Raw genomic sequence first — 14,287 nt, forward strand, 5'->3', positions numbered from 1 at the left:
ACCAGTTTCCAAATTCAAATACTTAGGAGTAATATTAACAAATGAAAATTATATTAAAGAGGAAATAAAAAGTAGGCTTAATTCAGGAAATGCGTGTTACTTCTCTCTTCATAAACTTTTGTCTTCTCGTTTAATAATATAAGAAACTAAAAGTTAAAATATACAAAACCGTAATTTTGCCTGTAGTATTATATGGATGTGAAACTTGGTCCTTTACATTGAAAGAGGAACATAAAGTGAGAGTATTTGAAAATAAGATCCTTAGGAAAATCTTTGGACCTAAACGGGATGAAGAGACAGGTGAGTGGAGAAGGTTACATAATTTAGAACTACATAATTTGTATTAATGTCCAGATATTATTAGAATAATTAAATCAAGAAGACTTAGATGGGCAGGCCATGTGGCACGAATGGGAGAGGAAAGAGGAGTTTATAGGATTCTTGTTGGGAAACCTGATGGTAAGAGACCTGTAGGAAGGCCAATACGAAGATGAAGGGACAACGTTGAGATGGACCTAAGGGAAATCGGTAGGGATGGAAAAGAATATATAGAACTTGCTCAAGATAGGGAAAGATGGAAGGCCTGTGTTGCTGCAGCCATGAACCTTCGGGTTTAAGAAGGCTAGGGAGTTAGTTAGTTAGTTAGTTAATATACCACTAACTGGTTCATCTTTTATACTTTTCTACTATAAATTGGATAGCTTTATTAAAATTCATTATATAGCAGTAGTAGTAGTAATAATAATAATAATAATAGTGACAACACAATAATAGCAATGATAATAATAATAATAATAAAAAAAGTTTCCATTACTCTGCCCCCTGAGAACAAATCCTGCGGGCACCCTTGCTAATACTCTTAACGGTTCCGATACTTTGAAATTGTAATAATTGAAATTTGTTCAAAATATTGATTAATATTAGCATGTAAGTATTGTATTCCAATTATATGCATCAATTTACCAATAAATTTACTTCAAAATATCCAAGAATTATGCGAAATAAAAGAGAGATCGAATTTTTCACAATTTCCAGGATAATTAGATTGATTGGTTTGCTTTATTTTACTTCATATTTTGTGCCACTTTTGGCTATTTTGCGAAGATAGGGATGAGTGATGATATGATATGAACGGACACTCACAAACATCCATTCCCACGCCGGGATTCGAACCCGGCACCCCTGGCGTCGTAGCTCGATGTGCTAACCACTCCGCCACGGAGGTCGACCGTATTAGTGGTGACGTTACAGCAGACGACGGAGCACGTGTTTAGTCTAAACAAAGTGAAAACGTGTTTTTTTCCTATCCCGAGCCATTGAAATTTCCATCGAAAGGGTTAGCTTTAATTATTGCGACAGCATTATAAAACAAAATTGTGATGTGTATCGTACATCAATGTAAAGATGAGTTTTCGGGGAATGTCTATATACAACACATACCTTACAGAGAATAAGATAGAGAATAACGGAAGTAAGAAAATCATGCCTTTTCATACAAAAACTAGGTATTCCAGCAGTTCCGAGCACAGCCGAAGCAGGCTCGAAGTCCACCCGATCTCAAGTAGGTCACGCTGCCGCTATGGATGATGGGAAACCAGCAGCCTCAGCGGCGGCGCCCCTTGGCTGCGATTCCGGATCGGACGTCGTTAGGAGCAAGGTACATAGAGATTAGGTAAAGCCATCCGAAGATTGGCGATCTTGCACGAACGCGTGACGTCACCGGAGAAGCAGTGAGCTCGGCTGAAGCAGACGACCCCTAACATTTATATGGGAGATTCAGAGAGCGAAAGTATATTATTACTTTTAGGAGGGGGAAAATAATAATTGTCATCCTCCAAGATGGTATTGAGACATCCTTTTAATGATTAGTAACATAATTGAAAACGCGCTACTTTTAAAAGGGGGCAAAGTACATGTGAAAAAATGTATTTGGAAAATCCATATTCCTGAAACTTTCTGACCAATGCGCTACAAAGAAAGTTACGTGTTCTTCTTTAGAATTTCGTCATTTTATAAATTGTAGTATAATTTTAACAAAAACGTGCCATGCTAAAGAAGAATTAAAGAGTTTAAAAAAAAAATATTTAATAGACTTAGTTTATTTTACTTCGCTTATCTGTCACATATGGCTAATCGCAAAGATGAGGATGCGTGATGATATGATGAAATTGAAAAAAGGAGAGTAGACCCATGCCTGGGCGGGGAGGCCCTTGGCATCGTAAAGCGTGTGACGTTTTTCTACGCAGATCAGTAATAAAAGTATTACGTTGTATTTATTTATTTATTTATTTATTTATTTATGCTTTGCACTTCTACAGAGGATTGAACCTCCAATTACAGAAGGCGTACACTGTGTTTGATTAATACAATAGAAATTACATGGAAATATACAAACACATATTCATTCATTCACGTACAATACATATAACATACAACTTACAACATACGTAACGCATGAGATATATATATATATACTTATCTACATACATTTAGGCAAGAGGTTTATACGTGATTCACAAATATTGCACACTGTAAATGGTAACATTTATTTCAAACAATCTACCTAGGTATATTCTATCAGAGTTTCTATAGCACTGAATCTATTATTCTTTTATATCTGTCAAATGGAAGTGAAAAATCCACACATTGATTGTTTGCAACAAGGATATTGTAACTGTGACACATTCTATTTATTGGTGAGTTTCTATATTTCTGAGTTTTTGAAATTTTAGAAGTTAGAATATTTCTATTACGCAGATTATTATTTCTTATATTGAATTGTATTTGACCGAGAAAGGAGCTGCTGTCTAAGACACCATTAATTGTTTTATACAAGTACAACTGTTCTAATATTTTCCTCCTATTACTAAGACTCTTAAATCCAAATATGTCAAGCAGATTAATGTAATTCACGTTATTTTGTCGTGGGGACATATCATATTTTTTGTAAAAGAGATACCTTAGGAACCTTTTCTGAATTCTTTCTATGCTATTTTCGTACGATCTATACATTGGAGACCAAATAACGGATGCGTATTCAAGTCTACTTCTTACTATGCTATTATATAGAGTTGTAATACAATGTATATTATTAAAATCTCTAGAATTCCTTATAACAAAACCTAATGATCTGTAGGCCTTATTTACCATATATGATATGTGTTCTTTGAAGGTCAAAGCAGAATCAATGAAAACACCAAGATCTTTGATTAGGTTCACCTCTGGAAGTAATTTACCACAAATTGAATATGTACACCTCAAATTATTTCTTTTATTCGTTAGTTGCATAAAGTAGCATTTATTTGTATTAAATGTGAGATCATTTAAGCAGCTCCAATCATATAGTTTCTCTATATCTTCTTTGAGATCTATTGTATCGTCTAGATCATTAATTACTTTGTACAATTTAATATCATCAGCATACAGAAGAATCTGTGAGTTCTTAACACAAGTTGGTAGATCGTTTACATACAAAATAAATAAGAGAGGTCCTAGATTAGATCCTTGTGGGACACCGGAGTTTACAGTATATTCACATGATTTTGATTCTTTGTAAGTTACATATTGTCTCCTACCCTGAAGATATGATTTCAGTAAATTCAACATATTATTTGTCAAACCAAAGCCTGATAGTTTATGCAGAAGAATATCATGGTTGATTTTATCAAAAGCTTTTGCACAGTCAATATAGATTGTGTGTACAGCAGATCTACAATAGAATGCATTATATACATCTTGCACAAAATTTGTTAAATTGGTTGTAGTAGATCTACCTGGAAAAAACCCATGTTGGCAATCGCTTATGTAGTTTTTGACATGTTTGAATATTCTTGCATATAAAATTTGTTCTAACACTTTAGCAGGTGCACATATTACAGCAATTGGTCTATAATTTTCAATTCTTGTACATTCACCTGATTTTAAGATTGGGCAGACTTTAGTTAATTTCCAAATCTTGGGGAAACATTGTGTCTTCATTATTAAATTATAAATAAAACATAATGGTTTCTGAAGCACTTCGGCGCAAGCCTTAATTACATATGGAGGAATTCCATCTGGTCCACTTGATTTTTTCGGTTTTCATTTTTTTACTGCATACCAATATTCGTTGTCAGTGATCCCATAATTAGTGAGTGAACTAGATACCTTTAATTCAACTTCATCGGTAATTTCGTATGTGCTAGGATATTCAGCATAAACAGATTGAAAGTATGAAGCAAAGCTGTCAGCTATACTTTGATTTGTTTGTAAAGTTCTGCTGTCATGTATCATAGTTTGATTTGAATACGCGTTTCTACCCTTCTTATTATGTACATAGTTCCAAAAAGATTTTATATTATTGTTAATGCTTTCCTCGGTTTCTTTAATCTACATACGATATGCTTTATTTATAATTGCCTTTGCCTTTTTGCGAGTTTCTCTATATTTTGTTTTACTATCATCAGCGTATTTCATGCGTTTTCTATGATATTCCTTAAGTTTTAAAGTTTTAATAATTTCACCAGTAAACCAATGAGGGTATTTGTATTTTCTGTGGACCTTCTTCTTTGGTACAGTGTTATGAAATACAGAGTTCACATTTTCATAAAAATAGTTTACAGTCTCTTCCACTTCACCCATGCTAGTAATGGGAGCCCAGTTTATGTCTCGTAACATTTCGTATAATGTTAAAAAGTTTGCCCCCTTAAAATCTAATATTTCGATTGGATTTGGTTTCAACACATTTGTTGATATTTTAAAATGCACATTTAATATTAAAGCCGGATGGTGAAGATCTTCCTTGACAAGAGGCATCTCATCCCTATTTACGATGATATTGTTATGTACATTTGTTAGAATTAAATCTAAGGTTCTACTATTGTGATTTTTAATATTGTTAATAGAATGTAAGTTATAAAGATTCAAGAAATTGTCCAAACTTCTGTAACAAGTTCCACCTGTTTGCAGGTTATAGTTGGAATCTACAATTTTCGGCAGATTAAAATCACCAATTACAATAATGTTATTGTTTTGCAATTCTTCGTAGTCTTCAAACAGATCATAGAAAGATATATAATCCTTCAGAGTTGAAGAAGGGGTGAAGTATACAGCAATTACATAATATATTCTATTATTTAAGTTTACTTTTACACATAAAATATCCCTATTATTGTCTAGAATAATATTATCAGATCTTATATTATGCTTAGTAGCAATTAATACGCCTCCTCCTCTCTTATTTTCTAACCTGTCATGTCGGAACACATTATAGTTATCATCAAACAATTCATTACTATATACACCACTATTTAACCAAGTTTCAGTAATAACAATTATATCGTAACTATTCACAATATTATTTACATAAAACTCTCGTGTTTTTGTATTTAAACCTCTATAACATTTTGATAGTAAATGGAAATGTCATTTGGGGGAGCCATTTAGAGTCATGCCAATTTAGTAATATCTTCAATTGTCTTTAAAACAAAAACATTCCTGTCGCCTTCTCTTTTTCTTAGTTTAATCGTTCCTGAACTGTCAACCCACAAGAATGCATAATTTTTCTCTCGTTTTATTTTTCTTGCTTGACCATATATGGTCTTACGAAGAGGTGTTAAGCTTTCGTTAATATATACACTGTCATTACCAGAAAATCCTACATGGGTACAATTAAGATTCCTTTTAACCTTTCGTTTTTGTACAATTTTCTCTTTATCTGCCCGCCTTACAAACTTGACAATAATACCTGCTGATTTTTGATAGGGAAGTTTCCTTAACCTATGGCAAGTGTCTATCATTTCATTTTCCACTTGCATATCTAGAGCCCGTCCTACATTTTTCACAATTTCATAAGGATCTTGATTTGGGTTTTCGGGAATGCCGAAAATTTCCACTGTATTTCTTCTCCCGTATTGTTCAAGTTCATCAAGCTGCAACTGCGTCTCCTGAAGTTGTTTCTTGAGTTGAGTGTTCTCCTCTTGCAGCCGTTCTACCTGTCCAAGACATGTGGCGATGGTCTCGGATTGCTTTTTTATTAAATCAACATTTTCATCCAGTTTTTGATGAGCATAATCCAATGATTTGCTTAATTCCCGCTCTGTCTCTTTATTTTGCTTCCTCAGTTCCTCCACTTCCTTTGAAAGCGTTTGTAATAGTTTGTATACATCCATCATAGACGGCTGACTCATTTCACTTGGTTCCGAAACACTTTCAAGAGATATACTACTGCGTCTATCCTTTACACAATTTTTACAGCGCCATACTTGTTTCGTAGCATTTATAAATTCTACGTCTGCGTCTTTCAGCTGAACACATTTCGTATAAAACCAATTAACACAGTTGCTACACTGTATTTTTGATAAAAGTTCTTGCCTCGAAACAGGTTTCGAACACACCGCACACGCATTCATGCCGAACGATTGTGCTCCAATCGTGCTGTATAAACGATGTGACTACACTTGTCGTTGAAACTGCTGTTCTTTGTTTACATTGTGTTGAGCGACGAGAAATGATTCAATATATCACTTTACATTACTAGTTTCGATTGATTTATGTATGTATATAATCTACAGTACTTACTGCATTTGTTTTATAACAGGAATATCCAGTATAGACACAAAAACTGAGTAAATTAAACAAATTTGCGGAGCACAAACAAACGTTCGTTACTGCATCATCTTCTTCTTCTTGTTCTCTTATCGCGTAGAAAAGCCTCACATTCTTCCTCATCACTTCGGTACGCCTTGCGTCTGCCTATTATTAGGGCTAGTTGGTCAAATTGCCGCTAGAGGCCCTCAGTGGCATTTCTTGGTTTACGCGATTTCGCATCGAAGGAAAGGCAGTTTTGCGAAGGTCAGTTTGCGAAGGAGCAGACTCGACTTGACGGAAGCTTGGGTGCGTTTGGCAAGACATACCTCCTCCTACTCCTTTGACCTTCGGTAGCAGAGGCTATCTTTATCTCTCGAACTCGACAAGAAGCTGTCTTTTGGAACTGCATGTGAACAATACATGAGGGAGTTGGTGTTTCGAGAGATGGTAGCAAGTAGTGGTGATGACTACGCGAAGCCCTTTTTGACTGTTGGCGACCTTGATTTTTGTTCCTTCGTAGACGAAGTGGGATACGCACGATGAAGACGCAATTGGAGAAGTTTGAGGAAAAGGACACAAGTCGCAGAACAGGAAGTTTGGACGTATGTGGACAAGGACCCGTAGGAAGGCGATGTTTGGCTCTCTAGATCGCCATCACCAAGAAACCACGCAGTCCAATTGATTCTTATTGAGGTATGTACTTTTATGGCCATTCGATAGTGAATAGTGAAGTGTCGTCGGACGAATGTACTTGTTACGCTGGATTAAATTGGCAATTCGAAATATCAAGAGAGATTGTAAAAAGAACGCAAACAGAAAGGGATTTTAGTTGTTTCCTTCGCAATTTCACGACAACGTCGCGGTTGCCCTCAAATGTGACGTTCGTTTCCCCTTTTTTGTTTACTCAAGGCGCATTGGGCTCTAATCGGCTCTAATTTTGGCACAAGAAAAAAGGAATGTACTTACGTAATTTCGGATGGGCACTGTTGGGGATAAATAGGTACACTACATACCTTAGCAAAACATGTAAGAGCACCAAAAAATAGGGTTTTCTCTAAAATGCCATGTATATGCCATGTCAATGATTAGACGTTTCTAATTTTAAAGTAACATTTCTACAGAATTGTATATAACATAATTTGTCAAATTGGGATTGGTTAAATGGGAAAAATGCATTCAAGTTGTTTCATATTGGGTATAAATGTTAACAGTTTGTTCTAGTCTATTGTATACTTTCCGGCAGAGTTAAACCATTGAATAGACGCTGGTTTCGTCAAAAGAAATGTTATATGGATGTATTTGTTGTTTATAAGAAAATATTAGCCATCTCTACGTTGCGTGGGTTAATATAATAAATTTGACCACGTGTCGCAAATTAAAGATTGCAGTACATATTTATCCTAGAAAAAACTCTACCTAAAATTAAAATTGGGCAAACGAGATCGTAGTTATTTGGACACGGAACCGAGCCAGAATTTCCGTTCTAGTTTAAGGAGTCTTTTGTCGTATAAAAAAAGCAACATCTTTTGACTTTAGTACGAACGGTATCCCTTTGTTAAATAGATCGGATTACTCCGATTAGTTGGTTCTCTCACGAGACTGAGGTGACGGTACAAAATACTTGTCATTAACCTCAAACAAACGACTTTTGTAACTGTTAGGTTTGGGTACGTGTAACTTTGATTCCACGGCCTCTTTACGCGTCTTCCCTTTTTGCTTATTTTTGAGTACCCACCTAATTAGTTACAAGCGTTGTGCTAATCACTTCACCACGGAGGTCAGCATTACAAGCAAATAAACAGAAAATGGCATCTATGTTTTAATATGCGAGAAACATTTTCGAGGAGATTATTGAAGTAACAAATAATTATTACAAGACGTTGTGATGAAAATTATTAATATATCTGAAATATCGAGAGTTGACCTTGCAGTCTCTAAATGTACTTTTAGGGTTACAAAAAAGAAACTGCCAAGTCAAATTAATATTTCGTAGAAATACATATATTTTTCTTTCATGAGGCCAAGAGAGTATTTGGAGGGGACGCTGGCTTGGGAAGGCTATAGCCTCTGATCTCGATCTGCAAAGGGGCTTCCAGTGGGAAAACATTGCTATGAAATTGTCCAGAAAAAGGGGCGAAATGATTTTTTTTAAAATTGCTCAAGAATACAAATATATAAGTGGACATTTCACAAGCTTAGTCTGAAACTTACAATTGAAATCGTACGTGTGTGTGGGGGGGGGGGAGGGTGGCTACGTGAGGTAACAAAGTGGAATATGATTCACAATACTAAAATTAAAATAAATATGTGGGAACAATAGAAATCAAAATATGTTGTAGTGTAGCTAGTGACGGCGCAATAGTAAAGATGGAGGGGTAAGTCATATTTTCCCGGGACAATCATGTTTATTATTCCGTTACATACGACACAAAAATTCATATTTTGGCTAAAAGACCATTCATTCATTTATTTTTTTGTCGTTTTACTGGGGGCAGATAAGATAGAGAGAGATAAATTGTCGAATGAGAATCGTGGGGCGTTCCTGCCCCCCCCCCCTTTGTAGTGTGGTCACTGCCTATAGCTATGCTGGAGAAGAATGCAAGAATTCATACGCTACTAAATAACACAGATACTTTTAAAACTTTTAATCAAATTATTTGTGAACTATGATTTAAATTTAGAGAGAGCACATACTTGTTTAATTTAATTTGGATGAGTTAACTTCAGAAGCCTGCTATATCCGAGCCTTCTTCCGGTGTAACTGCACTGTCCTTTGAGCCCTAGCTGCAGCGTTCAGGTGGCAGAACGAGCAGAATACTAATTAAAACAAATATGTGACAAATATATATATAAAAAAACAACGTGTTGAAGCTATTGACGGCGCCAAAGAAAAGACAGAAGAGAAACGTGGAGAGTGCAGTGATATTTTACGGGAAGCAGACACGTTTATTCCACCCTTACATTTACATACAATATTAAAAAGTTCTGCTTTTAGATCTCGCACAATGCCTTTTTCACAAAAATGGGCAATCCCGCATTTTTTATATCAATGAAGCTGTGATATTTTAGATTTCTTCCGTTAGTTTTCTGATAATAGTTTTCACAGCTTTCCATAGCATTTAGGCATGATTTCAGTTGACAAGAAGAAAATAATCTTATTTTAAAACATACAGCAAAAAGAAATCCAACGCGCTTAAATTAAAACTCCCTTACATTGGAAGCCTGGAGAGAACAAAACAGGGGTTCCTTCGTAACACGATTTCTTGAAAACCATTTTACACATTTGAATCAACTTTGTGATAAATTGATTAGAAGGGATGAATCTTAACAGTAAAAGTTGTAACTTTCTCCCTGCTACTATATTTTAGAAGATATTCGTTGTCAAATATCTCAATATTTGCATAAGGAACCAGCCTTTTCCGTGCCGAGTGTTTCGACGATGACGTCATGCATGCACGGACAACTGCGCATACGATCTGCGCCGCCGAACGAGCACCTTTTTCGCTTTACTTGATTTCCTTCTCCATTCATTCTTTACATTCTCATCTGTAAGGTATGTGTTATACAGTGCGTCCATTTCGATCTTCAGCCGAGAGATCGGGAGAAGCGTGGCGGGCGGCGCTGGCGGAGATGCCGACATTTGCGGCCTGTAATGCCCGCTTATTTTTATGGACATATGCAGACATTTATATAAATATTGCAAAACGAGCACTAACCTGTGTTATAATTTATCATCTGTAATTCATCCAAGTTCTGCCCTTATATACACAAAAGAATACTCTTTAGAAACGATGTTAAGAGCCACAGATAATAAAACATTTTAATCATAGTTTTGACCAGTAACGTCCTGCTTAAGTTCATATCCTTAAAAGAGTTTTGTGCCGATGGGGATCGTTTGGAGGTTTCGAATGTGCAACACTGTATCAAGATTACGCTGTAGACGAAACCGTTAAAAGTCAATGGTGTTCGTGAGCTTCCTTGCAATCCGAAATCTCCGAGCTCGAGTTTTTTGTTCCTTCGCGACAGAGCTGTGAATATAGTGGCGAGCAGATGTAAAACAAGAGCGTGTTAATTTCGTACTGTGCGCAAGAGTGTTATTATTGGTTACTTGCCGTTACTTGTTTGTGTGCGTATGTGTGTTGTGTCAGTGAGAGGATTGGAATGCCAGCTGCAAGGTTCACGTTACGAGGGGGGCTGATAAGTTCTCGGCCCGACCCAGAAGGACTTTAGCTACAGGCACGAAAGTTTCAGGCTAGTCAACGTATTCTCCCCGAAAGTCTACACACTTGGCACTTGGTGGATATCAGTTTGAACAACTCTTATAACACAGGTTAGTGCTCGTCTTGCAATATTTATATAAATGTCTGCATATGTCCATAAAAATAAGCGGGCATTACAGGCCGCAAATGTCGGCATCACCGTCAGCGCCACCCGCCACGCTTCTCCCGATCTCTCGGCTGAAGATCGAAATGGACGCACATAGACGTATTCTCCGAAATCTCATCTTTACATTGATGTAGATTACGCATACAATTTTGTTTCAAAACTCCTGTCACAATTCTTAAAGCTACTACCCCTTCCGATGGAAATTTCAATGGCTCAGGATAGGAAAAAAATACATTCTAGATTTGTTTGGACTCATGACGTCACACTAATATCGTCCATTAGACTCAGCAAAAGTGTCGCCTAGCATTTTTTTTTCTTTTGCGACCCTGTGAAAGGCCAAAATGCCTGAAAAGTACACAACCGATATTTTCCAATGCCATGGGTAACGACCGACTGTTACATCTGCATGGGTATCCGCTCAGCATTAAGATATTCATTACTAAATTAAAATATATTGTGTTCAAGCTTACCGCATAAAATTGGATCTTCGTCACTGTTGTCACCGCAGTCATCCTCGGAATCACAGAGCCAATCAATTGTAATATTTTTCCCATTGTTACAGAGAAACTGGTACTTCAAAAATTTGTCTGTGAATATACGAAGGTAAAATTGCTAGTTAATGGGTCAATTATATATAGTATATATATATACAGGGTGAGTCGCCTAAAATTACCACCGGAAATTCTTCGTGAACAACAATAAATATTGAAGAAATGCTTTCGCAGAATTAACAAACACGAATTAACTTGTGAGAATGTTTGTTTCAAGCGTCAATTTCACGTTACAATAACTTGAGAACTACTTCACGTATTACAGTGTAACAAACGCCATTCTTAATGAATTTTTTCGTACTTTCAAACAAGCTGAAAAGAAAATGAGGTTCCCACAAAAAGAACTTTGTGTTGAAAATCGTACTGCATTACGTAGTTGAAGGTATTGTGTCCACTAATTTCATTAGCCTCTCTCATACTATTATATTTGCGAAAGCAGTTTCTTCAATATTTATTGTTGTTCACGAAATATTTCCGGTGGTAATGTTAGGTGACTCACCCTGTATATTAATTATTAGTGTGTGGGGCGAGTGGGGGGGGGAGGGAGAACACTTTTCTTCCTCTCTCCCACCTCTTCTCTGTTTCATTACCCCTTGGAGGAAGAAGGGAGAGAGAATAAACATTTGTCAGTCTTAAAAAAATTCTGTCTTATTTAATACATTTGTCTTAATTATTTTTTGTACCACTCAAAGATCTTATCGTCATTGCAGGCTCGAAGAATCATGCGAGTCACAGCAAGTTATGAGCTGAAATGTAAGTAGTCTACATAAATTTCATTTAGAGCATAAAAACTATTATTGTTGTTTTTGTTTTCATTGTCCCACTATTCGTAGAACACAAAAAATATTTTATCCCTTTCGAAAACAATATAATTATCACATTAATGATGCAAATATTTCTCAAATGTAAACCTGTAAGAAACAGTTTCTGTGTTCAAACTTAATGCCTGGCATCACATCGACTATTGTGAAACAGGAAGACTACACCCAACTCATTATGAAAAAAAATCTCAACACAAAGTTCTCATTATTGGCTAAACTTGAGCAAAACGTATGCATTTAATGGACAGCGTTTCGTTTGATTATTCAAACAGTATACCTTTTCACAAGAGCTATATTCGTAAATTCACATGTTGAGCTCGAGATACAAGAAAAATATCTAACTTTTGTTCTACAACGACAAAAGATTGTCAAAGTTTATTTAAACCCACATAGTGCTATCTTTTTTGTACATCATGACATCTGTACTAACACGTTGTTCAAAATTCAATAATAATGAATTACAAATACAAATTCAGGATAGGCAGCAGTGAAACAGTGAATGCTGGGGGGGGGGGGGGGAAATGCTTGAGCAAATGAATGGTTTAATATTAACATAATTATCTTGCGAAGCAGAAATCATTATATTTTTTAGGGTTCCGAAAACCGAAAAGAAGGCGTCATGCTTTGGGTTCCGGCCACGGGACGCGCGCAGGTTCGAGTTGCAAAGAGGGGGATGAGTGATGATATGATGAAATTGATGAATGGACACTCACAATGGCCGCGGTGGCTCAAGGGCGGCCCCTGTGGCGGAGTGGTTAGCACATCGCGCTACGACGCCAGGGGTCCCGGGTTCGATTCCCGGCTCGGCCATGGATGTTTGTGATTGTCTGTCCTGAAAAGTCTTGAAATTGAAATATGAATGAAATGATATGAGTGAATGAAGTGTGATGGGGGAAGCTTCCGCATAGGGGCTTTCCTTTAAAAAAAAAAAAAAAAAAAGTCGGTAACGCGTCTGACTACCATGCTCAAGGTCCCGGGTTCGATCCCCGCAGGTTCAAATCCGGGAACTTTTCTAACGACGGAAGCGGCCCCAACGCCCACCCAGCGTCGAATAACATGGGTACCTGGGGGAAACCCTGGGGGGTAAAGGCGGTCAGGGGCGTGATGCTGATCACATCACCCCCACTCACGACCGGATCAAGAAAGTGTGGGGCGTTACCCTCACACCCCCTATACGCCTTCATAGCGTGGTGCTAAGTACAGGGGAGCACTTTACCTTTTTTAACTTTTTTTACACTCACAAACATCCATGCCCAGGCCGGGATTCGAACCCGGGACCCCTGGCGTTGTGGCGCGATGTGCTAGACACTCCGCTATGGGGGGCTGCTGTTACGCTTAGGGTTATTATTATTATTATAGTGTTCATATAATAGCAATGTAACAAAAAATCAAAATAGACACTTCAGTCTTTCTTTAACAAAAGACAAAAGTATAATTCAATCGATATGAATTTTACAAAAAATATCCTTCTAAGTTTTTAACATTAAACCATATGATTTTCGACATAAACTTTCTTCTTTGTAAATATATATTCGTATATTGATCCACATGCACATGTGCGCATGGGCATATATACGTAGTATACACTGCTCTACAAAACTTAAGAAACACAAAGGGATTATAAGAGCAAGTAGAGTATTAGAGAATATTGTAAATCTTGAGAATAACATTACAATACAATATCTCTTCAGCACATACTGGCGTACTTAGAGAGGGTTTGATGAGGCTACAGCCCCCCCCCCGCCGAAATTGAGAGAAACAACCTTCTGGGTTCATGTGTTCGGAATTTCAGTCACCCCTATTGAGTGGCCTGAATGCTCACCGGACCTCAATCCTATCGAGCATTTTTGGGATGCTCTTGATCAGGGCTTATGAACACCGCTTTGGTACAGACGCAACACAAAACGAAAATGACCAGCAACATTGCAAAATGGTATACAGGGTGAACCCTGTTTTTGTGTT

General features: G+C 36.9%; 1 protein-coding gene across 1 annotated transcript in view; it reads right to left on the reverse strand.

Annotated features, from left to right (window-relative positions):
* The window catches only part of LOC145994149 (uncharacterized), a 209,859-nt gene that overhangs the window by 193,833 nt on the left and 1,739 nt on the right, over positions 1-14,287 (reverse strand). Inside the window, exon 4 of the mRNA XM_083130240.1 lies at positions 11,424-11,540. Within this exon, the coding sequence (XP_082986366.1) occupies positions 11,424-11,540 (117 nt within the window). The remainder of the gene's footprint in view (positions 1-11,423; positions 11,541-14,287) is intronic.

Source organism: Lepisma saccharinum, chromosome 10 (assembly GCF_977018435.1).
Source record: "Lepisma saccharinum chromosome 10, izLepSacc3.1, whole genome shotgun sequence".
NCBI lineage: Eukaryota > Metazoa > Arthropoda > Insecta > Zygentoma > Lepismatidae > Lepisma > Lepisma saccharinum.